This window comes from Schistocerca cancellata, chromosome 2 (genome assembly GCF_023864275.1).
Source record: "Schistocerca cancellata isolate TAMUIC-IGC-003103 chromosome 2, iqSchCanc2.1, whole genome shotgun sequence".
NCBI lineage: Eukaryota > Metazoa > Arthropoda > Insecta > Orthoptera > Acrididae > Schistocerca > Schistocerca cancellata.
Genome location: NC_064627.1, coordinates 564,729,197 through 564,755,637, shown reverse-complemented (window position 1 = coordinate 564,755,637; position 26,441 = coordinate 564,729,197). Strand labels below are relative to the sequence as shown.

General features: G+C 39.2%; 1 protein-coding gene across 4 annotated transcripts in view; it reads left to right on the top strand.

Annotated features, from left to right (window-relative positions):
- Positions 1-4,340: 4,340 nt before the first annotated feature.
- Positions 4,341-26,441, top strand: part of LOC126162157 ((E3-independent) E2 ubiquitin-conjugating enzyme UBE2O) — a 227,908-nt gene continuing 205,807 nt past the window's right edge. For 2 of the 4 annotated variants that reach the window (XM_049918460.1, XM_049918459.1), the window contains exon 1: positions 4,341-4,844. In XM_049918460.1, the coding sequence (XP_049774417.1) occupies positions 4,635-4,844 (210 nt within the window). In that variant the 5' untranslated portion in view covers positions 4,341-4,634. The remainder of the gene's footprint in view (positions 4,845-26,441) is intronic. The other 2 variants (XM_049918463.1, XM_049918461.1) reach the window with 2 other exon arrangements.

Below are 26,441 nucleotides of genomic sequence, written 5' to 3'. Positions count from 1 at the left end.
CATCCCCGACAAAATAATGACCTTTGCTCCCCTCTGTTATGAGACTCAATCTCTAGTGTCACTAGACCCTGATCAGCTACAATAGCAAGGCCATGATGCCTCTTGTTAAAGCACAGATCAATCACTTATCCACACAGTTGTCCTTACTGAAAAGACTTCTGAGTTGCTTTCATACATTATATAAGGAAAAAAACCATGTGGATCATCATAGATCACTCCTTTAACATCACAGTACACGTTTCTGACTCTGGTAGCCTTATTACATTTTTTCCCCCATGTAGTACTATTTTAATATTGATTTTTTTATAATGAGTGCTTCGTCACTTCTGCTTAGTGGTCCAGTTTCTCTTCTAAAGATGTGTCATAGACAACCAAAAGCGTTTGTACGATCTATCAAGGGTGCCCATGCGATAGCTTGTGTGTGGGTTGGGGGGGGGGGGGTTAAACTGAGGGTATGTAGTGTTTTTAATATCTTTGAAGATGAATGGCTACTTGCAAGTAGCCAAAAAAAGTTTCAATTACGACCCTTTTAAACACCTGCATAGTACCAATTTTAAATAATTTGCTTTAAAGAAAAACAGCTAATTGCACTATATTTTTTCCTTCCTCTGAGAGCTAGGGGGGAGTCCACTCCTCCCCTTTATCCTGGAGTATTGTCACCCTTTGATCTAGGAGTGTGCTATATACCTTACAAATGTTTTTGATAATATGAAGGCGATGACTGCTATCTCTCATTTGTTTCTACATCATTAACTAACCGACTCATCGGCCACATATTATAATTTTTATTCCTTCTGGAAGTTTTAAAAACTACATATTAATCTAGTATTGCAACTTCTCTTTCTTTTTGATTTTGATATCCCCATACACACATGTTTATTAAGGTCGGTCGTCAGGCAAGGACTTGTCTGCACAGGTGTTTGTTCATGCAATAAATCACACTCGACACAGTATCAAGCAAGATCTGTTACCTATATACACTTTATTATCAAATTACTGCTGGCCTGCCATCTGTCGGTCTAGGAAGCTTCAGTGGCAAGTGGTTACACTCTCGCAAATGATATTTCAGTCCACACCACTAACTCACAACGCAAGAAATTGCTCTGTGGTCTGTGTTCGAAACTAGACTTAAGATATTAATAAAGCGTCAGAAGTGGAAAGAAAGATTTAAATTGGCCTAGACAGTGGCTCCTTAAGCGATGGTAGTGTTCACATATTAATTTAAAAATGGCTCTGAGCACTATGGGACTTAACTTCTGAGGTCATCATTCCCCTAGAACTTAGAACTACTTAAACCTAACTAATCTAAGGACATCACACACTTCGATGCCCGAGGCAGGATTCGAACCTGCGACCATAGCGGTCGCGCGGTTCCGAACTGTAGCGCCTAGAACCGCTCGGCCACCACGGCCGGCCATATTAATATACACTCCTGGAAATTGAAATAAGAACACCGTGAATTCATTGTCCCAGGAAGGGGAAACTTTATTGACACATTCCTGGGGTCAGATACATCACATGATCACACTGACAGAACCACAGGCACATAGACACAGGCAACAAAGCATGCACAATGTCGGCACTAGTACAGTGTATATCCACCTTTCATAGCAATGCAGGCTGCTATTCTCCCATGGAGACGATCGTAGAGATGCTGGATGTAGTCCTGTGGAACGGCTTGCCATGCCATTTCCACCTGGCGCCTCAGTTGGACCAGCGTTCGTGCTGGACGTGCAGACCGCGTGAGCCGACGCTTCATCCAGTCCCAAACATGCTCAATGGGGGACAGATCCGGAGATCTTGCTGGCCAGGGTAGTTGACTTACACCTTCTAGAGCACGTTGGGTGGCACGGGATACATGCGGACGTGCATTGTCCTGTTGGAACAGCAAGTTCCCTTGCCGGTCTAGGAATGGTAGAACGATGGGTTCGATGACGGTTTGGATGTACCGTGCACTATTCAGTGTCCCCTCGACGATCACCAGTGGTGTACGGCCAGTGTAGGAGATCACTCCCCACACCATGATGCCGGGTGTTGGCCCTGTGTGCCTCGGTTGTATGCAGTCCTGATTGTGGCGCTCACCTGCACGGCGCCAAACACGCATACGACCATCATTGGCACCAAGGCAGAAGCGACTCTCATCGCTGAAGACGACACGTCTCCATTCGTCCCTCCATTCACGCCTGTCACGACACCACTGGAGGCGGGCTGCACGATGTTGGGGCGTGAGCGGAAGACGGCCTAACGGTGTGCGGGACCGTAGCTCAGCTTCATGGAGATGGTTGCGAATGGTCCTCGCCGATACCCCAGGAGCAACAGTGTCCCTAATTTGCTGGGAAGTGGCGGTGCGGTCCCATAAGGCACTGCGTAGGATCCTACGGTCTTGGCGTGCATCCGTGCGTCGCTGCGGTCCGGTCCCAGGTCGACGGGCACGTGCACCTTCCGCCGACCACTGGCGACAACATCGATGTACTGTGGAGACCTCACGCCCCACGTGTTGAGCAATTCGGCGGTACGTCCACCCGGCCTCCCGCATGCCCACTATACGCCCTCGCTCAAAGTCCGTCAACTGCACATACGGTTCACGTCCACGCTGTCGCGGCATGCTACCAGTGTTAAAGACTGCGATGGAGCTCCGTATGCCACGGCAAACTGGCTGACACTGACGGCGGCGGTGCACAAATGCTGCGCAGCTAGCGCCATTCGACGGCCAACACCGCGGTTCCTGGTGTGTCCGCTGTGCCGTGCGTGTGATCATTGCTTGTACAGCCCTCTCGCAGTGTCCGGAGCAAGTATGGTGGGTCTGACACACCGGTATCAATGTGTTCTTTTTTCCATTTCCAGGAGTGTACTTCACGAATTACATGGCGAACCCGGTGCCTGATGAAGAGGGAGACAGATAAAAATCTATTTACGCTCGTAATTCCTTGTATAACACGACAAAAGACTTTTATGAGGGAATAATTTTACCACATTAACGGTTGACAGCGACAATGGCATTCCTGGCAACAGAAAGATTTAGAATTTTCGACAGCAAAACTATGTACACTGTCCCAAAGAAGGAGTTATGAAGGCAAGCGAAGTACCTCAGTTATGTAACATATCAGCTGTGAAAATTTACAATTCTAGAAGTCTTTTTAAGTCCATATCTAGGTTTTCTGTGATGTCTCTAAATCGGTTAAGGCAGATGCTGGGATGGTTCCTTTGAAAGGGTATGGCACATCTTCTTCTCTGTCCATCCACAATCCGAGCTAGCACTTCGTCTCTAATGAACTCGTCGTCAACGGGACGTTAAACACTAAGCTCCTAATCCTCCTCCTCCATTCTGAATTCTAGATAGGGATTCATAGTCTAACAAAAAGTTTTACTTTTGACATTGTGGTAGCTGACTATATGTTTGCGTTCCATTTTGTAGTAAATGTTGTGACATGCAAATGTAAGAACAACAATGTCCCTTAAGACACTGCTGCAAGATGTTTCTTTATCAATTTAACGCAATATTCTGACTGCACTCGTCTACATAATACTTTTATTTTATTTTATCGTCACTGCCACGAAATATCATGACATAGGATAACTTTGAGTGAAAAACAATTTTATTCAAGTCCGCATCGAATTTTTAACGTGATTGTTTCCCTTGTTGTCATAAGGTCAATTGCTCTTGTTTCATCCATCGAAGTATAATAACCCGGTGCTTTCTTATCTCGATCGCTATAATCCCTGAAACTGACGTCCCATTAAGGTGTGTGGCTTAGTAACTCCGATAATGAAGTCCCTAACACCATGACGCGCGCATATCAACGATTTTAGATTTCACTTTGTACGAAATCCACACATTATCATTTGTCCACGCAGCTGTGAGTTGCTACCATACTCTCACATTTGCTTGACACAGATTTTAGCAATTTTGCTCAAATCTGCAACTCCAACTTCAAGGATTTCCCACATTTCATTTATGCGCAAATCTCCTGTCCACACGGTAAGATGTTCCTGCGCACATTTGTTGTGCGTAGATATTTGCGCATGTGGAACGTGGGGTCTGCACCGTCTGTAGCTTCTGCATGCTTGTACTATGTGAGATAATTTCATTGTCTAGGTTTACAGTAGTTCAAAGATACGTGGGGATATAGCCCAAACTGCGAAGGAATCGTTTCGATTAAATAGTGGCGACCAGCTTAGGAATTTAACAAGCATTCATTATACTCGATTAGATTGTTTCGTGAATTTGTTGCTTGTAATCTTTGGCACAAATTGCAAGTTTTAGAGACAAATGAATTTCCTGCATTGACATTAAAATCAGAAGCTGTTGCTGTACTTGCATCCAAACATATTTTAAGGTGTTAAGGGACATATTTTATTGGTAGTTAGTTTTGAATTTATTTTAATAACCACAGAGATTTAATTACAAATCGACAGATCTTTGGCTGTACAGTCGTTTTGCATTTGTCATAGCTCCTTTCATCAAAAGAATGTTTATTTGCCTGTATTAATTGTTTTGAGCTAAGTAAGGTTCGGGAGGAAATTATACTTTTTGGTTTTATAATGGTATAACCGTTTGCAAATCGCGTCAACAGTGTCTTGTATTTGGTTCGATCAGTTAATTTCCTGTCAGTGAGTACGGAGTGAAGACCATCATGGCTGCGGAGCACCAGTATTTCTATGAGGATGAAGTTTATAGAGTTAATAAGAAGGGCAACATAGAGTTTGGCATGGTTTTGGAAAATTCAGAGCTTGTCAGTAGTGATGAGAATTCGGATGCAGAAGATGGTGGCCGTATGAAGAAAGGGCACATACGTGTTGCGTGGCACCCAACTGGAGTGGAAGAAGTCATTCCAGAGCGAAAGGTAAAAAAAATATGAAGTTGCGTTTTTCTTGAAATTCCAAACATGTCTTGGATCACCTCTCCCTGACAAGAATTTGCAGAGGTTTTTGCATTAAATAAGGAAGATCAGTATGTAGTTCATCTTTGCCAAATGCGGCGAAGTGAAAGATCAATGTTTTGCATCACTGAGAGTGTTTTCAGTACTGCAACTAACTTCAAGACAACTATTTTTCTAAGACTTTACGGCTCATGTTAGTTCATAATTGTCTTTTCTGACTGTGATGGCTGAAATTACAATCTCTTCGGTTTATGGTATCTGCGAGCGTAAATTGTTATTGGATGCAGAGGAATCTCACATGGAGTGGTAATTGGAAAGGAATGGACCTATTCACATAAACTGATGATAAACGTCAAGTAACCATTAATTCTCAGGAATACAGAAGTCGAAGTAGTTTTTATCCGTGTCAGTTTTCAGTTTATTTTCAGTGAGATCCCAGAGATTTGTGAAAAGTTGAATTAGGAATGTACTGTGTACGTTCATCAGAAAACATGCACGCAGAAGGTGCACCGAATGTTTGCTCGGGCATTCTATCAATTCCGATTAATCATTTTCAACTTGATAACAATAACCTTCTTCAGTGATTGCCATGCAACACTGGATACACTATTTGTGTTGTCTGTATTTTGAATGCACTTACAAATTTCGAGTTTTTAAATTCAAATCTGTATTCCCAAGCAACTGATAAATATCCCATTAAAATAGAGGGAATTAAGAACCACCACAATGTTCACTGCACTTACTGTTTAATAACAAACATATCAGTTGCTTTCATTTTGTAACGCTGACTTTTCATTCTTTTGGTTGGAAAACCTGTGACCTGTAGTACATTAGTGATATATTCTATAAATTCATGATTATAGTATGGCTAAATAAAATCACATAAGAAATTTATTGACTCTAATTTTATGTAAACAAGGCTGCCATATAATATAAGCTTAATAGGTGACCAAAGCTGATTCACTTGGACAAGGGAATGGTATACTGCCCTTGCATTTTTCGAAGTTTGTGCTGTTTATGTAGATGATATGCATCCTCATAGACATGTCCATGATCTGAAATAAGTTCTCCGAATTTACCTTATAACTTTAGTTTTTATCGTGAATGCTGCATTGAAGGTGACATTAAAGATTGGGGAGAGTTCAAATAAACCTGTAGCCACAACCAAGATTTCAATGTGACCCAGTGTCAGCTACTGAGTTACTTCAATGTTTCTGGATGGTAACAATGTAACACTTTGTGAAGACCTCCTATTAATGTAGTGTACTGACAAAAAGTTCTTGGATATGTAACAACAAAAGCCATCTGCCTAGAGTCGACCTGCTCTGTGTAAACTCAGTATTTTTGCCATAACAATAATTGCCATTTTTGAGGTAATAGAAATCCATAAATTAACAAATTAATTACAACTTTTCGTTAACTTTTGGCTATCAGCAAACCATTGCAGTTTCGAAGTAGGGTGATTCCATATCAAATGATACAGGTCAAGAGTGAATGTGTCGCATCATTATTTGTTGAAGTTCCACATGATACTGCTCCAAATCTACAATATTTTGATTTTCTGATTTGTTAAAATGCTGCAGACATCTCTAGATGAGAGTATTTGTGAAAATGTCATAATGAAAAGAAAAATTGTAATAAAGAAACCAAAAATGGTAGAGATCGAAATTTATTTTCCATAAATACTTTGTTCCCAATACTATGAGACATGATTAGTACAAACACACTTCTGAGCTTTTATGAATTTCAAAATTATGTTTTGAAAATATGAACAGTAAGAGAATGTTAACTGTCATGAGAAATGACAATGTGGAAGGACCGCTAACTGTCATCAATGACATTAATGCATGAAATTCTTAAACTGACAAAATATTTGTACATAAAGATGAAAGGATCTGAAATTTTTATTTGGAAATTATTTTTCTCCAAAATCCCTATACGAAATGTCCTAAAAATTTCATCGTATGTTAGTTGGTCATTGTACTTAGTGAATGTACAGTCAGAGTGAGCAATACTTGTCTGTACAAAATGTGAGAATTTTGTTGGTAGACCTAGCTCTATTCTCAAGGTCAAAAAATCATGGACACTTAAATATTTAAATTGAGATCTTATTTTAAGTAAATGTGATGCAAAACAGGCATTTCTGAATGAAAATCACTTTACAACATTATATATGAGTGGGAAAACAGTTGATAACTTTGTTTTATAACAAAAATGAGATGTAGACTATTCACACCCATTTTTCTTTTTGGATATTATTCACAAATCATTATTGTCTTCTGTCATGATTTTACTACTTCATGACTTTCCATGATTTAAAATTGCCTACAGTGTAACAATCAACACTGCACTGTTGAAGACAGTTCATTTGGTTTTTTCCATCTGCTTTTCGTTGAACTTGTATACCAGAGCTGAATTTACACACGTACAAGGATGATCCAACAAGAGCAGTACTTAGGAAATGGAAACTGCACACTGATCTTTTGTGATGGCCGTTTGAAAGTGTAATTAGGACCATGAGGTGCCGTGAAGCAGACAGTGATATCTTGCAGCTCAAGAGAGATATCCTTATCAGTTCCATCCCCAAGAAATGAAGGTGCTCACAACAAAGTCTTCTAATGTATACTGTGGTCTCTGCATTTCACATGCAGTAACAGGCTGCATTTCATGGAGAACCATCTTTGTAATGTATGTGCCACTCCGAGATGCAACCCAGTAGTCACTTGACTGAATTCATACCACAGGCTTCATAGCAGACCACTCTTCACTCTTTTTTTTTTTTTTTTTTTTTTTTTTAAACAGAATTCCTTTAATGTATTTTCATTTAGAATTAAGACTTTCATGTTTGTTACTAATGTTGATATGGTGTGTACGAATCTAGTAGCATCTCTTAAAGCATCAACAGCTTCATGCTGGAGATTAAATCTTGTTTCAAGATGTTTACAGAGGCTTCTTACCCCATCACATGCACTTTTTCCACAGCCTGTTGCTGAAGATATCCTTTTTTTTCCCCGTTAATTCCTGTACTACCATGTTGATCAAGCTCATAAAGCTGAAAGTGGTTTTTAAAATGAGATTCTGCAGCATCAGTTACATATACATGTTTAGGAAATGCATGGCCTCCAGATACTATTTCATCAATTATCATGCTGACAGTGCAGCATGCATGTGCACTGTCATGAATGAAATCATGACTGACAATAGCAAAACAGTGTGATGTTCCAAGGAAGCATGCAACACATGCGAATATTGATACCTGTGAAGTGTGCCAGTGGTAACTTTGAATTTCATTCTGCAAAGCAACAGACCAGTTCTCAGCAAAGTCTAAATGAAGAACTAATGTGTTGGTGTTCTGTGATGTGGCTGATTTTACTTCTGCTACGGCCTGTCTTTGAATCATTTGGATATGATGATGGTGAGCTGTTCCTTTCATGACCAAACACCTAACCTCTGTTACAAACTTCACTGGCTCTGCTGTCTTCTTCACCAACTCTCTGCCCTCCCACTATGCATAGGTTACGTTATTATCAGTATCCTGAAGGTGCAATGTTTCTACAGTCATCACTTCAGCACAGGACATGTTGCACACTCGGGCTACCAACATTTTATCTTGCTGCTCGCATATGCACGAAAGCATCAGGTCCATCTCTGTCATTGCTTATGGCGAAACAAACAAGTTTCAACTTAGTGCAGTAAATCCTTCACTGGCTGGCATTTTACCCATTTTGATTGTAAGGAGTAGGGTTTTGTGACACCAATTTTTAAATTTGGGTTCTTCTTTTGCATTATGAGATATGTTTCTCATATTGATCTTGTCATCTATCTTTTTACCTTTTGACAATGGTTAGTACTTCGCCTGCTGCACTTTTTGTCTTCACTTAGATAATATTCCAGAGCAACAGTAAGTGTGTCATCTTGCAATGGATTTCCACAGTAAGAATCTGGGCATGCCTAAATACCTTGCTCATTCTTTATTTTACGAGCTTTTGAAATCAAATAATGTGAGGAAGTGGGTATGTATTTCTGTATCTGCTGCTTTGAGTAGCTATCTGGTATCAGTGTCAGTAACTGTACCTTCTCCTGCAGAGATAGCAGTATTTAGCTGTAGAAACCACACATCACACTTCGATGCACCAAGTGCATCTACATTATACACTTCACAAAGTTTAGAAAATGTTGCTTGTGTAAAATGTGTTTCAATTTCTTCAACTTTTCTTTTTACATACTGTTTTCTTCTTGTACTTCTTACCTTTCCTGGACATTTGGGGGGGGGGGGGGGGGGGGATGTGGTAGGGGCCACAGCAGAAATACTAACATTCAACACGTCAACAACTTCAAATCCAGGAATACAAACATCTGCACTGTCTTCTTCAGTTTCACATTCGGAGGATGGTAATCGGAGGGTTGTCACTCAGTTTCTTCTTGCAGTGAGTGTAGCAAATCCTGCACAATGGCTGTGATTTCTTGAGGACCAAGATATTTCTGCAGTACCTCCAACAGATTTCCAACAACTGTGAAGCATTTACTCCACTATTCTTAAGCACTACCTTCTTGTGCCTTTTTTTACTGTTGTATTTTCTCATTGACGTTGTATCTAACAAAAAGTTCAAACCAAACACACAACACGATGCAGATTGGTTTGTGTGCAAGTTCTCACTAGTTCGTTATAAACAGAACAACACTGGAAACAGTGTTGCCAACATGCATATCTTATTCTAGAAATTCAGTGATGTGAAATATGTAGAATGCTGAAAAATTTTTGAACACTTTACACAGATAAATATTGTCCACTGTGTTTGCACTGACTACTAACATATTAACCAACAGTATTTTGTATAAGTCTCAAAAGTTTTCGGACAGCGGTTTTTGAGTAAATAATTCTTAAAAACTTAGGCGATTTACATTTTCAGTAATAAATTTTTACATAGTACAGATTGCTGGAGCAGAGAAGATACTGTTTACAACTACATCAGTAGTATCTGGTAATATGACAGAAAGATAGTGTTCTGTAACTTTCCAAATTAGAAAAAAAAATTTTTTGAATTGGGAAAATTAACTTAAATTTCTTATTTTCATCTTAAATTCGTAAGTTAAAGGAAGCCCATCATTTCGACACACTAAGAGAGAGCTTTAATACAAAATCTCTGCCAAGCCCCCAGTACTTTTGGACCATTCCACATCAAAGGGACCAATATTAAGTGTCCCCACTCAACCATCTCCAAATCTAATGAAATTTGGTGTGAAGGTTCTATATGGTCTTTGATGGTTATATATCAAATTTCAGTTCAGTATCTTCAGTGGTTGAATTTTTAAGGGCCTTTAAATAGAGGCTACTCACCCTCGCATCATGTATGATTGTGCAAATGTGGCAAGTTTGTTAGGGTTTTAAAAAAGTAATAGCACATGTTTGGTCATTTGCTTTAACATACATCGACAACTTTTTATGGTGAATCACACCCTGGTAAAAATTTGGAATTTAGCCACACCTAAATATAGATACAAGCCTCTGAAGTGGCTAAAAAATTCGTTGTGCTATTCTGAGAGCCAAATTTTGACTGACCTCTGCTACTGTTCATATGAACTAATCACACCAAAACTTCAGAGGGTTATTCCTATCTATGATGTCTGCATTTGGATCCAATTTAAATAACATTGGATGCCTAGAAGAAAAAATATGCAGCTGTGAAGTGGGTCATATTTGGAATTGGGGGGGGGGGGGGGCAATATTTCAACTGTGCCTTATTCAATCTTATTTTCCCTTACCACAGCTGGAAAGAGCATGCTTTAAGCTTTCAAAGCAATATTATTTAATTTCTGGACCTTGCATATTGATGAGTAAGAATACCTATTCAAAAGTAGGAAAAATGAATTATTTTTAAATATGGAAAATTAACACAATTCGAAGTTGTAAATCAAAAAATGTGTAATTGTAGTGTCTTAATAGTATACGATTTGCCTGCATTTTAGGGAATGTAGCTGTGATAATAAGTGTTTTTACGTTATTTTACAGTGTATAATATAAATATAATAAAACCTCAGAAAATGCTCTTGAGGTCATAAAATGTAGATGATCATAACGGAATTTTATGTCGTTTAGAATGTTTTAACCCTAAAATGCATGGTTGTGTGTATATGCATTGTCCTTCAGTTTCCATTGACATTATAAAGCAGCAATAGTTTTTTAAGGCTCTATCTTCACAGCAGTGATACCTTGCTGAAATACCACTTTCAGTTGTTGCTTTCATTATTGGCAAGTGTCACTGTGTCAGTCCTCTGTGAGGTGTAATCTTTAGCGTTGACATTGTACAGTCTTAGTGTTGAATACTGAGTGTTGGAATAATCAATAATCATTGTTGTAAGCACTAAAACAATATGTTTTGATGGCCTAGTTTGTATATTTTATATACAAACAAGACTGAATCTTCTTTGCTTCAAAGCTGGATATTCATAAGCTTTCAAAATTGCTTGTTAGAGGTCAAAAAACTATTGTATAAAATGAACCAAGAGACCCCTTTACCGAGCTATTTTGGTGGATCAGGCGGAGCCGATAGTCATAAGTCATCACCATTCTATTATGACAAAAGTCAATTACAGTCAGTTAAGAAAATGTCACCAATAGACAAGGAGCTTCTATGATGTAGGTCTAGGCTTGATTTTACTGAAGATGCCCAAATTTGTCCATACTATGATGCCTTGTTGAGACAAAATTTCAGTTTCTGCAGAAGATTTGCTGCAACCCATTTGGTAAAGAAAAACATGTAACCAAGAAGGCTTTAACAGCAGTGACCATTTCAGTGTCTGATAGGATGAAATTATTGACTAAAGTTTTTAAACTTGGTCAGAAAAATTTCTACCAAATGTAGACAAGAAGTGGTCCAGAAAGAATCGTCCCACCAGGATAATCAAGAATCACCATCCACTGAAGAGTTAAATGTTGTTGAAGCTTGCTTTACTGGTAATATTTCATTATCATCACGTGGAGAGTCACCATTAAAGGTTCAACAGATTAGCAAAAGGGATTCATTGGGATACATAAAGCACATAGTTCTGAAAGCCTAAGGTAGCATTACGAAGATAATTGCCACAGCTGCTGGTGAGCCAAGTAGATATTGCTCAGATACAAACGGAAGAGTGCCAAAAATTTAAAGATATGGGTATCTTAATTGAAGAACTTAAGCTTCAGCCTTCAAAAAATTGTAGTGAATTTCAAATTTTGACCCTGGCCCAAAATAGGTGGACTATTGAAAAAATGGTTAAAGAATTTGCTGTTTCAACTAAAATGGAGAAGCAGTGTAGGAAACTAAAGATAAAAGATGGGATTTTGGCAAAACAGGAAAACTGAAAAGGGAAAAAGCTCAACAATGAAGTACAACAAGATATCCTCACTTTTTTTTGAAGATTATGAGTTTTTGTGTTTATGCCCATGCTAAAAGGCATGAGTTGCAGTAAAAATAAATGGGGAAAAAATTCACAAGCAGAAACATCTGCTCCTTTCAAACCTGAAAGAAATTTTCATTGCTTATTGTAAGCTGTATGGAAATCGGCTGAGCTTTTCAAATTTTTGTAAGTTCGGGCTGAAATGGTGTACGTTAGTTGGTGCTTCTGGATCACATTCAATGTGTGTATGTGCAATTCACCAAAATGTCAAATTAATGTTGCCTTCAGAAACATCCATCCAAGATAATACAAGGTTTCGAAGGAAAGAAAACTGTATGAAGTTTGGAATCAAAAGATTGTTAGATTGTATGCTGCAATGTTGTGCGGAATGTCGAGGAAAAATACAACTAGAGGCTTTTCTCAAAGATGCTTTTACAGAATGTGACCCTGAAGAAACAATGTAATACCAACAATAGGTCCATACTGACAGACACACATTGGAGACATGTCAGAGAACTGTTAAATACTTCCTGGAGACACTGATTTTGAAAATTACCAGTTTAAGAAGCCATCACATGTGACAAAACACTAGAGTTTATACCTTAAGCAGCTAAAAAGAAATCTTGCCAAAAATGAATTAATTATATTTATGTATTTTGCTGAGAATTATTCATTTGTTGTTGAAGTTCTTCTGCAAGGTTTTAGTTAGGCCACATGCATTTGTTATCTTTTTTGGTGGCAAAGAATGTCAGAGTATTAGCATTTGTATGATCAGCAACTGTCTCCATCGAATGATACCATCGCTGTCCATGCCTTTCAAATAAAGTTTCACATGAACAAGATGATGTCCTCATTAGCTTTATGCACCCACATGGTTCTGCCAGTTCCTTCCACTGGCCAGCTACTAGACATGCCAGCTGGTTTCCTGAGCAACATACTTTCATGACTTTAGAAGCACAGTCACCACCACCACCACCACCACCACCACCACCACCACCACCAGGAAGACAACACAGTTTTCCTCAATCTGTCCTTGACAAAATTGTAGAACTATTTAACCAAAAATGGGACCGACTAGTGTTTTTGTTTTGCAAATTTGCTGTTTTGTGTATTGTACTTGTTTTATGGCATATGTTTGAAACTGATTTATATGCTCAAAAAAATTAAGTGTGGGACGTAACGAGCAAAATATTCCACTTTTCAGTCTTCTCGAAGTGATAAAATAACAACTTTCGAAATGTATTTTTACCTATCAATGTGATAGATCCCAAAATTGAATAATATAGCTTTGAAAGCTTAAAGCATGCTCTTTCAAGCTATGGAAAAAAGAGAGAGAGAGAATTGAATAAGACACGGTTGAGATACTGCCTCCCAAAAAAATACAAAATTTGCATGTAGAAAATTTTGGCCAACTTTGCAGCTGCATATCTTTTCTTCTAGTCATCCAATGTTATTTAAATTTGATCCATATATAGACATCATAGTTAGGTATAACCCTCTAAAGTTCTGGTGTGATTGGTTCATTTGAAAAGTAGCAGTGGTTGGCTCTCAGAATAGCAAAACGAATTTATTAGCCACTTTAGAGGCTTATATCTACATTTAGGTGTGGCTAAATCCCAAATTTTTGCCATGGTGTGATTCACTACAAAAAGTTGTCTACATATATTAAAGCAAATGACCAAATGTGTGCTAGAACTTTTAAAAAAGCCTAGCAAACTTGTCACATTTGCACCTTTGTATGTGATGCGAAGATGAGTAACCTCTCTTTAAAAGCCCCTAGAAATTCAACCACTGAAGATACTGAACTGAAATTTGATATATAAACATCGAAGACCATATAGAATCTCCACACCAAATTTCATTAGATTTGGAGATGGTAGTGTGTGGACTCCTGGTTCTCTTGACATGAAATGACCATCATCGAGTCGTCGTGACCTGTACAATTTGAGATGGGATCACCCAGTACATATTCACAAATGCACAATATATGCAAAAACAGATCTGCTCTTCATATACTGATGTTGAATCTTAAGCTTGGCACAGAAAAGAGGGAAATACACAAAGATGCTCTGATAATGTTTTCAGTAGTAACAAAACTAAAATACTTGCTTGTAGCCAAATAAATACGTATTTTATATTGTCTTTGCAGACATTTTATTGAGTGTAGGGTCCATGTCCCACATCATAAGTTTTATCTCGAATGTGAGCTGTGGAATGTGGACGTAACTAATTTACTATCACTGAAATTGAAACTGAAGAAGAAATATTCCAACTGAAATAAAATTTGTGGACAGGACATTGAGAACTAATAGAGAGACTACGAAATTATAGACAATACAGTAAATGCAAGTGAGAGCTTTCAGAATAATTAACTGTGAAAGGGTGATTTGTTTGATGTTTCTTTCCTGTTTACAGATTAGATTTTATGGAAGAAGGAAAATGTTAACAGATAAAAACATCTAGACAGGAATTCAGGAGACATCTTTTGCTTACAACTACTTTAATTTTGCGTGAATTTAAGCAGATAATTAAGGCCTACACACAAGTGAATGCTTACTAATGCTTACTAAATACATGAAGTCAATTGAAGCATAGACTCAAATGAAATGAGTGTGAATGACAACCAGCAGCAGTAATATGAGGAGAACTTCTTTAACTAAGTACTGTGGCAACAATGTCAGCTGTTGAGTGACATCATTAGGTGAAAAATCTTTGCGATACCTCAATTGAAATAGGAACGTATTTCGTATGTAATGTGGAAAGGGAAGTGTAATAAAATAACAGTTAAATCAATGATTCTGAAGAAATGAAATTGCTTATCGCATTGCAATTACATTCATACATTTCCACAGGTTCTATTGCTCCTCTTATGGAATTTAAGAAAAAAACACAACTTCATGATGAAAACCTAATAAGCTTTTTGATATGCAGTTCGTAACTATGACAAGTAACAATGGTATTTCAGCTATATTAGCTTATTATCTGTTCTGTAATCATGTTTATTCCTTTGCTGACACAGACAGTTTTCCAGTTGGAAAATGGCACCACAATACTTTCACGTAGGAGGTAACGTGAGGACACAGTATGTCTGTGATGTACTATTGTGCCATTAGTTCCATCTGTCACTGCCAGCTATGACACTAAAATCATACTCAGTGGCTCCCTACACAATGACATCAGGAGTAGCCCAGTCTCCAAAAGATGGATTAATGTGATGTAACCCCCAGGCCACCACCATACTTGCCACTGGTCATATGGCTTAGTGCAGAACTACGATTCATCAATGAACGCAGTTCGACATCATTCACCACCAGTCCATCCTTCCTGGTCACAGTACCACTCCAAACACAACCGTTTTTATTGTGGCATTAATGGCAACTTACATGTGGAACGGTAATTCCCTAGTCAATGGTCTGGGAAGACACAGCATGTTACAGAGATTACCTTACATGTTCTTGGGTGGCAAGTGCAGATGTGAAGGGATTACAATCTGCTCAGTGCACAATACGGCAACCCTTCTGTGTGATGGTCAGTCATGATTGATCAGAGCCTTAACAATGAATATGCAAACCCTCATGTTGCCATGAGCCCTACATTGAGTCCAAATGCCTCACAAATCTGGATATTGCATGTTTGACCACCCAGCCAAATGGGAGACCCCTTTAAAATTCTTTCAGCTGCTGATAATGCTGCCTCATACAATTACACATGGTCTCCGTGTCCTTCATAGTGATCACTCGACATCTGACTTTGTTTATGCCCCTTACATTCCATACCACTCCTGATAATGACACAAAACACAAACAATGCTAAAGTGTTCTGGTGGCCTTTCTATCTGTTACAGAAAATTGTAACTGTGAACCATTTACAAAACCACTGATGATGTGTAAATGTATGAAGTTGCATTGATGTCCAACCATGTCTTCTTAAGTGCTACCCTTGTCAGGTAGTACAGATTTTCAGACGCTGTTTGAGAACAATTTAGTGGCACAATTACATGGCAATACATATTGATGATTCTGTGCGCAAGGATGAATTACGCTCCAGGCAAATCACTTAGTGAAGATGCAGCTAAGATAATAAGCATTATTTGATGTGGCATAATGTGCCTCCACCTCTACATGCAATGAACATTCTTTTGAAGTACAAGGATATATGTCAGTTGGAGAATTTGTGACAAAATAAGTTGTAACAAGTTGTTTATTATTAGGCCATCTGCCAGGCCACATGTTACATCTTCTCAGTCTCTCAGGCAAGAAAAATAGTCTTAATATACCTATTGAGCACTGTGCTTTTATATGTTTGTTTCTATCATTACATTGGGACCCCTGTTACCTTACTGGACAGTGTGGCGGAATGCCATGCCAAGGGGCCCGGGTTCGATTCCCGGCAGGGGCAGGAGATTTTCTTTGACCAGGGCCTGGGTTTTATGTTGTCCTTATCATCATTTCATCCCCATCTCCAATGCACAAGTCACCCATTGTGGCGTCGAATGCAATAAATACTTGCCCTTGGCAGCTGAACTTCCCCGAATGGGGGACTTGCGGCCCACAATGCTGTACACTCATTTCCATTTCCTGTGCAGTTCATATTTTATGATGGTGATAACCAACGGTTTGAACGGTTTGTTAATAAGTTGCTGCCTATCTTCATACATTTCCATACCCCATTTTTCCCCTTCGCCATTCTGTTTTAACATTTTCATATATTCATAAAATGCTGTTTGACTAACAATGCTTTTTTTGTCATTTTTACACTGTAACTTTAATTTTGTCTTGCTTGAGTACTAATGGCTGCAATGTTGTGCCTGCTAAAAGTGAAAATTAGAACAACCACGACCACAACCCACAACCAGAGATGAATTGAAGACACTGCTGGAGTGTAGGAACCATTGTGTGTACACCCCAGAAAAAAAAAAGACATGGGTGTAGTGACAGAATGTGCATTTCAAGGCAAAATGTTCTAACAGAAAAAAAGAATAGAAATCTGTCAGAAGAGATTACATTCTTAGAAGTGCAGTGCTGTCACACTAATGCCTAAAACCAATTATATGCTAGTAAGTGCTTACATTTAACAGTAACAAATCAAAATAAACCACTGGCTACATGAATTCCATTCTTCTTGAAAATCAAATGTAGTTCGCTCACTTTGCAATTGAAGGGTCTACTACAAAAAGAGTTGCTTCAGTTTTCCAAGCTTTTTGAAAATTAAAAAAAAAAAAAAATTAAATTGGAATTCCAGATGTGAGTAAATTTTCTTTCTGGTGAAATTCATCAGTAATTATTTCATACTAGAACAGTATCTTCACTGAAAGTTATATCTTAGAGATCTTGGGACATTTCTTGTAGGAGGTATCTTTTTCATGACACAGCAATGTCCTGTAGGTTGTTAGGAAATAGATTTCATAAAAAATACAATCTAGGCCTACAATCGTTTTATATCGTTAATAGAAACTAGTGAAAAACACAATACATAATTTGATATTACAAACAGAATTAAATTTTCCAATCTCCAAATGTCCCCCATGTAACATGTCCCTCGTATGGTACACTGTCTGTGTTGGATCCATTTTTCACACTGTATGTTTAAAGAAACTGTTTCTGTTATTTCTGATTAATAATTTTATAAGCTGTTAATAGTTTAGCAGAGGAAATAAAATGTGTTCTTTATTATGCATTCTACTAAAACTAATGTGCGGTAGCTACCATAAATAATAATATATGCGTTATGTTTCATTTTAATTTTTTAGTGTGTTCATCTGGTATTGGTGACATATTTAATTTGATGCGTGGAAAATTTTTCATTAATGTGGTTCATTGAAAAAAAATTTTTCAGTAATGTGTAATTTTTATTGAACCTATTTTGAAATTATAAAATTTGAGTGCTGCTGCTACTGCAACGATAGCTGTTGAAAGTTACATCTGCTGGTGGAAGATTTGTATAGTAATGATTGAGAGTTGGATACATACAGGCAAATAAACAAAAACAAATAATGTTTCCCAGTTCTGTGAAATTTGCACAATGATTCCTCAGATTCAAATATCCAGGGACAAATGAAAGGATTTTGTTCATGGTAATGATGCTTACACGAGTCTGTGACTGAAGTAGTTCAGCAGGTCACTTTCATGACTTTTGGTTCAGTTGACAGATTTTGAAACTTCAAATCATATTATCAAAGGTTATTTTCTTGTGCAGCCAAAAGGTAGACAGCAAAGTGATATTGTTCAGCTGAACATGATTTTTTTACCATGTGTTATAAACTATCAAAATTCTTTGAATTAAAGATCCTGGTTGCAGAACCACTTAAAACAAGTGTGTGTTCACACAGCAAAGCTGACAACATTCTGTGATAGAATGAGGCAAGAGACGATACATTTGTTGCTCCTTTTTCTTCCATAAGCTATAATATACAATATGTGACTGTTGGGCCAGTCTGAGATAAAAGTTTTCCCACTCAATCAGACTGACTAGCACAGCGACTACAACCTCTGACAATAAAGGTTGGTGAATGAAGTCAGAACGGTCAGTCGGACAACACTGGCAACTCAGTCACTGCACCTGTGTAGCGGCCGGTGTTGACAACCTGCCCCCACTGTAGCTCAGTTGAGCATCGTGTTTGTTGTGTGTTAGACCTCTTGGATGAAGTGCTTGTTTAGTGCATTGGTTCTGAACTGAGAACAGGACAATGAACAAGCAAAGGGTCAATTTAAAGTTTTGTTTAAGCTTGGCAAGACACCAAAGGAAACGCATCCAATGCTGGTACGTGTTTATGAGGATAAAGCGCTGTCTGTGAAGTGTGTGTATGAGTGGTTCGCCTATTTTGGAGGAGGCTGGGAGAGTGTTTCTGACAGTCCCTGTAGCGGACAGCCAGTGACTGCCATCAGTGACAAAAACATTGAGAAAGTAGATTAGTTGTCTTTTCTAGTTATCTATTACATCAGGGGATGAGTCTGGTGGCCAATAGAAGCATCCAATTATCATTTTATGCCCATCCCTAATACTGAGTTTTGCCCAACAGTCTTACACGCAGCTTCAATTTCTGTCTCTGAGGAGTAGAGCTTTTTGCCTATTGTGACAAATACACAACCTCCATTTCCCATTTGCCTATCCTTTCAATATACACTTAAATATTCCCCAAAAATCTCACAGCTATCCATTTCATGTTTCATCCACCTTTCTCTACCTAGTATTATATGAACTTCACTGCTTTTCAGAAGCATTTCAAACACTGGCACGCCATTGTGAATGCATTGGCAGTTACCCATTAGATTTTAAAACTCTCACCTGTGGGCAGCATTTCTTTTGATCTTGCTATGATACTTCCAGGTTTCCTGCAGCTATCATTATCTGTATTGAATGGAGAGTCATCTAGTCTAAAAAAATACTGTGTGTGCACCACACACCCATTCAGCTCCCTGAATAGCATCCTCTGATGTGCAGTGCACACCTGAGCCATATAGGGTGACCATGCAGTTCCCAGCCCTGTGGCGTAAGTGCAGAAAGTCACAGTCTAGCTTGTCACAGAACTTTGAAGTATCTGGTCCAGTCCTTCCAGTTGATTTAGAACCAAAAGGGCCATGACTAGTTCTGTGGACAATGCTGCAAATTGTGAACTTTGTTGGAACTCCATGCGCAAGGCTGGTCTTCTCAATCTTCTCTACCAGTCGCTGGAATGATCATGGAGCCCAGACAACAGGCATCATTTGTTCCAATATGTGCCACAGTCTGCAGTTGGGCACCACGTTCCGTTCAACATGCTGAATGAGGCCCCCAGAGGTGTACACATTCGAGTCCCTTGCTGCCATTTCCATGAGTGGTGCTGTCATTCATCATACGTCTGAACCAAAAAACTCATTCTGATAACTTACAAAAATACAGTTTTGTAAGCATCTGAAAATTCTCAAAAATAACCTTTTTCTCACATAATCATACAATGAAATTAGAGAATGATTGTTTTGAATGAGGATAGGCCTGTTGTTCTCAAAAAATTTAAAAGAGCACAATAAGTTTGAGCCGACAATTGACAATATCAGTATGAATTTATCATGGCACTCGTGAATGTTCAAAATTTCACCATATATCACACTACAAATGGGTATTGATGCACTCAATGAAAGATTATGCAAAAGTGATGCAAACAATAAAATATGGAAATCTAGAATTTCAAATCAAGGTACGAATCTTGTAGATTTGGAATCACACAAAGGAAAATTCTGAAGCTGGCTTTTATATATAAAGCAAGATGTTATGAGAATATATCTGCATCTTTTTCATCAGAAATTTTTTGTTGTGTGTTAGATAATCCTTACACAACAGACACTGTTCAGTTCTACTAGTGGTTTCTGACTAAAATGTTATTGTAGGATTTGGATCCTCTGTTTTTCATTTTTTTCATCCTGTCAAATTATGTGAACATGCAGAATGTAAACCATTATGTGTAAGAAAATCCTCTTCAGTGCATCGAACAGCTGTTGCAGAGCACTAAGACCTCGTTGATGTGCTTTGTCTGGGCCAGATGTATTTTTGTCCTACCTTTAGTATATATAAATATTTTTAAAAAATCTGCGTTATGCAAAACACTATTTCCTTTTATTCATCTGGATGTGTTTTGATGCCTGTGTGTCATCTTCTGTTTGTCAAATTTATCTTTGTAAAGTGTAATACAGAGTTTATAATCGTTTCTATTGCAGCCCTAAAACGTGTAGCTTGTGTATTTTGTTTGTTTGTTCCAGTTACGTTAAAATTATATTCCTTGTGAAAATCCATTTTTACAGATCTATTTTAGAGCACTTTTTCATTGTTTTGCAGCATTTTATCTGCAAAGTAGTCATGAAAAAAATCTGTCCATTTTTGAAGCCTACTTTTTGTGTTTAATGTTTATGTATGTTACTGTACTAACAGTTTCTGCCCTGTTGTGCACACCTTGTGGATATCTCTTTCTCTAGTGAGACTGATTTTACTGTTCTTTATATAATTTCACTCTCACATTTACTTCACACACATTTTCCACTAAACACTCTTCATAGCAAACAATTGTCTCCAAATTCATTGAGAGGTGCTGTGTTGTCACTGCTCACTTCGTTTGCCGTACGTGTAGTGTGGCACTAATTTTGAATGTTCTCTGGTAACTATTGTGGTGTGTCTGCTGGGAGACAACTTTAGACAACTTTCAGTGTGTGTCACAAATGAGAGAGAGAGAGAGAGAGAGAGAGAGAGAGAGAGAGAGAGAGAGAGAGAGAGGGAGAGAGGGGGGGGGGGCATTGAAAAAGGGAGTGGGATGAAGTGAAATTGAGAGAACATGTTTTTTGGTGATTGAGGGTGTTGATTATGTTTTATGTTGGGGAAATGTCTTGTACATTTCGCTGAGTTCTAAAAAGTATTTTGTTCCACAGTGTCCTATTTTCATTCAAGGTGTCCTTCCCTTGTATCGGTCCGCACACTTAGCCGAGTGGTCAGCGCATCTGACTGGCATGCAGCGGGCCCAGGTTCATTTCCCAGCTGGTATTGATTCTGTGTACAGTGATGTCTAAGAACTTAAATTTCATTCCTGTTTCTGTTTCAGTGGTGAATTTTATTTTTGAGTGAACTGTTTTTATATAACTGTGTATGTAGTTGTTTTTTCCAGTTGCCTGTTTCATCTGTCAAGCAAATGATGTTGTCTACACACTGGGTGCCAGTGCATAACTGTGTATTGTTTTGGATATATAATTTCCTTGAATATTTTGTTTTCAGTGTGGTTCAGAAATATGTTTGCAAGTAGACTACTTAAGGGTGAGCCCATTGGAAGGCCGCCCTTTTGTAGATAAATCTACTTGTTGAAAGTGAAGTAGTTCTGTTCTGTTGTAATGTTTAGAATGGCTTCAATTTCATCTTTGTGTGCGTTTGTTGTATTCCCTCGTTTCTGCAGTTGCTCTTTCATAATGCTTATCGTTACACCTATTGGCTCATTTGCGCATATGGACATGTTGTGAAATGATATCAGGTTTGCCATTGATGGCATATTTCTTTCTTTTATCTTTTCTATCAGTTTGTTGGTCTTTTTCAGGCTTCAGATGTTCCTGAAAGTGTAAAATTTCTGTAGTACTGTATGTATGTGTCTACCTATGTGGGAAGATGGTATATTTAAAATCAATTATTGGTGTAATTGGACATTGACGTTAATGTATCTTTGGTAAATGGTTGAGGTGGCTGCTTTGGGATTCTTTTGTGGCACACATTTGGATCAAGCTTTTCTGATAATTTTGAGGGTTTTTAGAAGTTTCTGAATTTTTCTTTGGGATTTCGTGGTGAGATTGCTGATTAATGATGACTTTCTCTTCTATGAATTCTTCTGTTTTATTGCTGTACTATGCCTCCACTTTTATGATGATTGCATTGTGTTCTTGTGTTTTTGTGCTTAGTTTTCTGAAGTGTTCCAATCTGTTGATTTTGTTTTTGAGGTTGGTCTTATTGTCCTTCATTAATATTTTTCTCTCTTCTGTTAGCTGTTCCCTGTCCATTTAGACCAGCAATTAATTTCAAAAATGCACCACCTTACCACATGGGTACACACACATACAGTACTACAGAAATTGTATACTGTCTCAAACAGAAACCTACAACGCCAATGAACTGATAGAAAAGATGTCATCATTTGCTTGGGAGACGAAACAGAAACCCAGATAAAACAATTACATACACAGTGATGTAAACATAGTTCATCCAAAAATAAAATCCGCTATTGAAATAGAAGCAGACATGAAACTTAATTTCTAGGACATCACTGTACACAGAATCAACAAACAAACATAATATTGAAATATTCAGAAAACCTACAGCCTAAGTACAACCATTCCAATCACCCCAGGCACACAAACTCAAGTTTGTTAGTTGGAACTGAGCGAAGTATGACAGACAGCCAGAGAGAATGGGTATGACACACAAATAGTAAACCAACTGAACATCAAAACAAAAAAGCAGATTAAAAAAGAAGAAAACATGAATAAATCACCAGCCACAACAAAGGACCAGGCATTGATGGCCGGAATCCCCATCTGGGGAAGTTCAGCTGCTGTTTTGCAAGTCTTTTCAGTTGACCCCACATTGAGCGACTTGCGTGTCAGTGATGGTGAGATGACGATGAGGACAGCACAATATCCAGTTGATGAGTGGAGAAAATGTCTGACCCGGCACGAATTGAGCCCGGGCCCGTTGCATTGCAGTCAGAAGTGCAGACCACTCAGTTAATGGGGTGGACCGATACAAGGAAAGGAACTCTCGAATGAAGATAGAACACTGGGGAACAAAATACTGTTTGGAACATCAGTGAACTGATCTGTACAATCTAACATCCCCACATAAAACATGATAAACACCCTCAATCATCCAAAAAGTCTGTTTCCTCAATACCTCTGCCTCTGCCTCTCCCCCTCCCCGTGAGTGAGTGAGTGTGTATGTGTGTGTTTCTTTCTGCACACACACACACACACACACACACACACACACACACACACACACACACACACATGCACACACGCATAAAACACATAAGTCATACCCCAGAAGGCACTCCTCAATAATTCTTGGGAAACATTCAAAATTAGTGTCACACCAAATGTAAGACAAACAATGACGAAGTGAGCAGTGGCAACATAGTACCTCTCATTGAATTTGAAGACGGAATTGTTTGCTCAGATCATGTTTTGAGGAAAGTGTGTATGAAGTAAATATGAGAGAGAAATTACATAAAGTTGTGATGACAGGGCAATCCATACTGTCGAAGTGACTTAAGAAAGCCGCAAAGACCGGTCTGACAAAGTGCATTTTCACGAGAAGTGTAATTCTCATGTGAGTAATCAAAACAAATCAAACAAAATACTCATGTTATAATTTTTAAGCTTACAATAGATACATTATTACAAACTTGATATTATACTTTAAAGAAATAATTTAACCCACAGAAGACGACACATACATGTTGAAACATGTCTGTGTGAATAAAAAGAAATAGTGCTTTGCGTAAGGCAGAAAAAAAAAGAAACTTACCTTTAAATCACAAACATGGAAAAACATCAAAAGGAGCTTCGAACCTAAGGAAGATGATTTTCCCCTTACTAGTTCTGTTCAGAATAGCCAGAGAGAGAACCTAGGAACTCGGGATTAACCTATGACTAACCTCATTCTTAGAATTGAATGATTTCATTCTCAAATTCTGAAGCCTCACTCTCGACAGCTTACTTTTATAAAATACGCTTTCCTTTGCAGGAAACATCTTGTAGTCACACATTTTAGTATGGAGAAGATCTGAAAAACAACTTGGAATCATAATTTACTCAAATAATTTGATAAATTAATCCCCTGGAGATCTCTTTTAATATTCATGGGTTTTACTTTTGTTTCACTTCCTTTGATGGCAAGCCAGTCATGTCTTGACACACCACTTTGAGCGAGGCCGGCTGCCCCTTTTTCTTCGCGAATTTATGGCAGAGCGCACTTTTAGGGTGCGGGTGAACACTACTATCTCCCGTACTTTCTCCCAAGAAAACGGGGTACCCCAGGGATCCGTGCTGAGTGTTGTACTGTTTGCCATCGCCATAAATCCCATTATGGATTGTCTCCCTCCTGATGTCTCGGGCTCCCTCTTTGTGGACGATTTTGCGATCTACTACAGCGCTCAACGGACGCGCCTTTTAGAACGACGTCTTCAAGGATGTCTCGATCGCCTCCACTCGTGGAGCATCGAAACTGGCTTCCGTTTCTCACCCAGTAAGACCGTTTGTGTCAATTTTTGGCGACATAAGGAGTTTCTTCCGCCCTCCTTACATCTCGGTCCTGTCAACCTTCCGTTTTCAGACGTCGCTAAATTCTTGGGTCTTATGTTTGACAGAAAACTCTGCTGGTCCTCCCACGTTTCCTATCTTTCGGCTCGCTGTCTGCGATCGCGTAACACCCTCCGTGTCCTGAATGGTACCTCCTGGGGAGCGGACAGAGTGGTCCTTCTCCGTCTCTATCGCGCCTTAGTGCGCTCGAAATTGGATTATGGAAGCATAGTCTACTCCTCTGCTCGGCCGTCTATTCTTCGGCGTCTCGACTCTATCCACCACCGTGGATTACGTTTAGTGTCTGGAGCTTTTTACACTAGCCCTGTGGAAAGCCTTTATGCTGAGACTGCTGAACCTCCGCTGTCCAATCGGCGAGCAGTCCTCCTGAGTCGTTATGCTAGCCATCTGTCTTCCATGCCTGCTAATCCAGCCCATGACCTTTTTTTCGACGCCTCCTTTGATGTAGGGTATGCTGGCCGCTCCTCCTCCCTACTACCCCCGGGAGTCCGCTTCCGTCAACTGCTCCATTCTCTTTCCTTCCGCTTTCCTAAAACCTTCATGACAACTTGGGGTACAGCACCGCCTTGGCTCCGTCCCCGGATCTGCCTGCTCCGTGACCTTTGTCAATTTCCCAAGGAAGGTACCCCTACACTTGTTTATCGTCGGGCATTTGCTGCTCTATGTGCAGAAATGACGGACGCCACATTTATTTACACCGACGGCTCGAAAACATCGTTAGGTGTAGGGAGTGCTTATATTGTTGGCGACACCCCAAATCGCTTTCGGCTTCCCGACCAGTGTTCGGTTTATACTGCGGAGCTTTACGCTGTTCTCCAGGCTGTCCACTTCATCCGCCGCCATCAGCGGATACAGTACGTTATCTGCTCAGATTCTCTCAGCTCTCTCCTCAGTCTACAAGCTCTTTACCCTGTGCACCCTCTGGTCTACCGGATTCAGGACTGTCTGCGCTTGCTCCACCTGGGGGGCGTCTCGGTGGCGTTCCTCTGGCTCCCGGGACACGCTGGTATCTGTGGGAATGAGGCGGCCGATATGGCTGCAGTCTCTCTTCCTCGGCCAGCTATTCAGTCGCTTCCCTTCACAGATCTACGGAGCGGTTTATGTCGCCAAGTTGCTCATTTATGGCATGCGCATTGGTCGGCACTTCCCCGTAATAAATTGCGGGAAGTGAAAGCCCTTCCTTGCGCTTGGACCTCTTCCTCCCGAACGCGTCGTCGGGAGGAGGTAATTTTAGCTAGACTCCGGATAGGGCACTGTCGTTTTAGCCATCGACATCTTTTAAGCGGCGATCCTCCCCCACTCTGTCCCCACTGCTCTCAGCTGTGGACGGTAAGACACCTTTTAATTGAATGCCCATATTTTAATC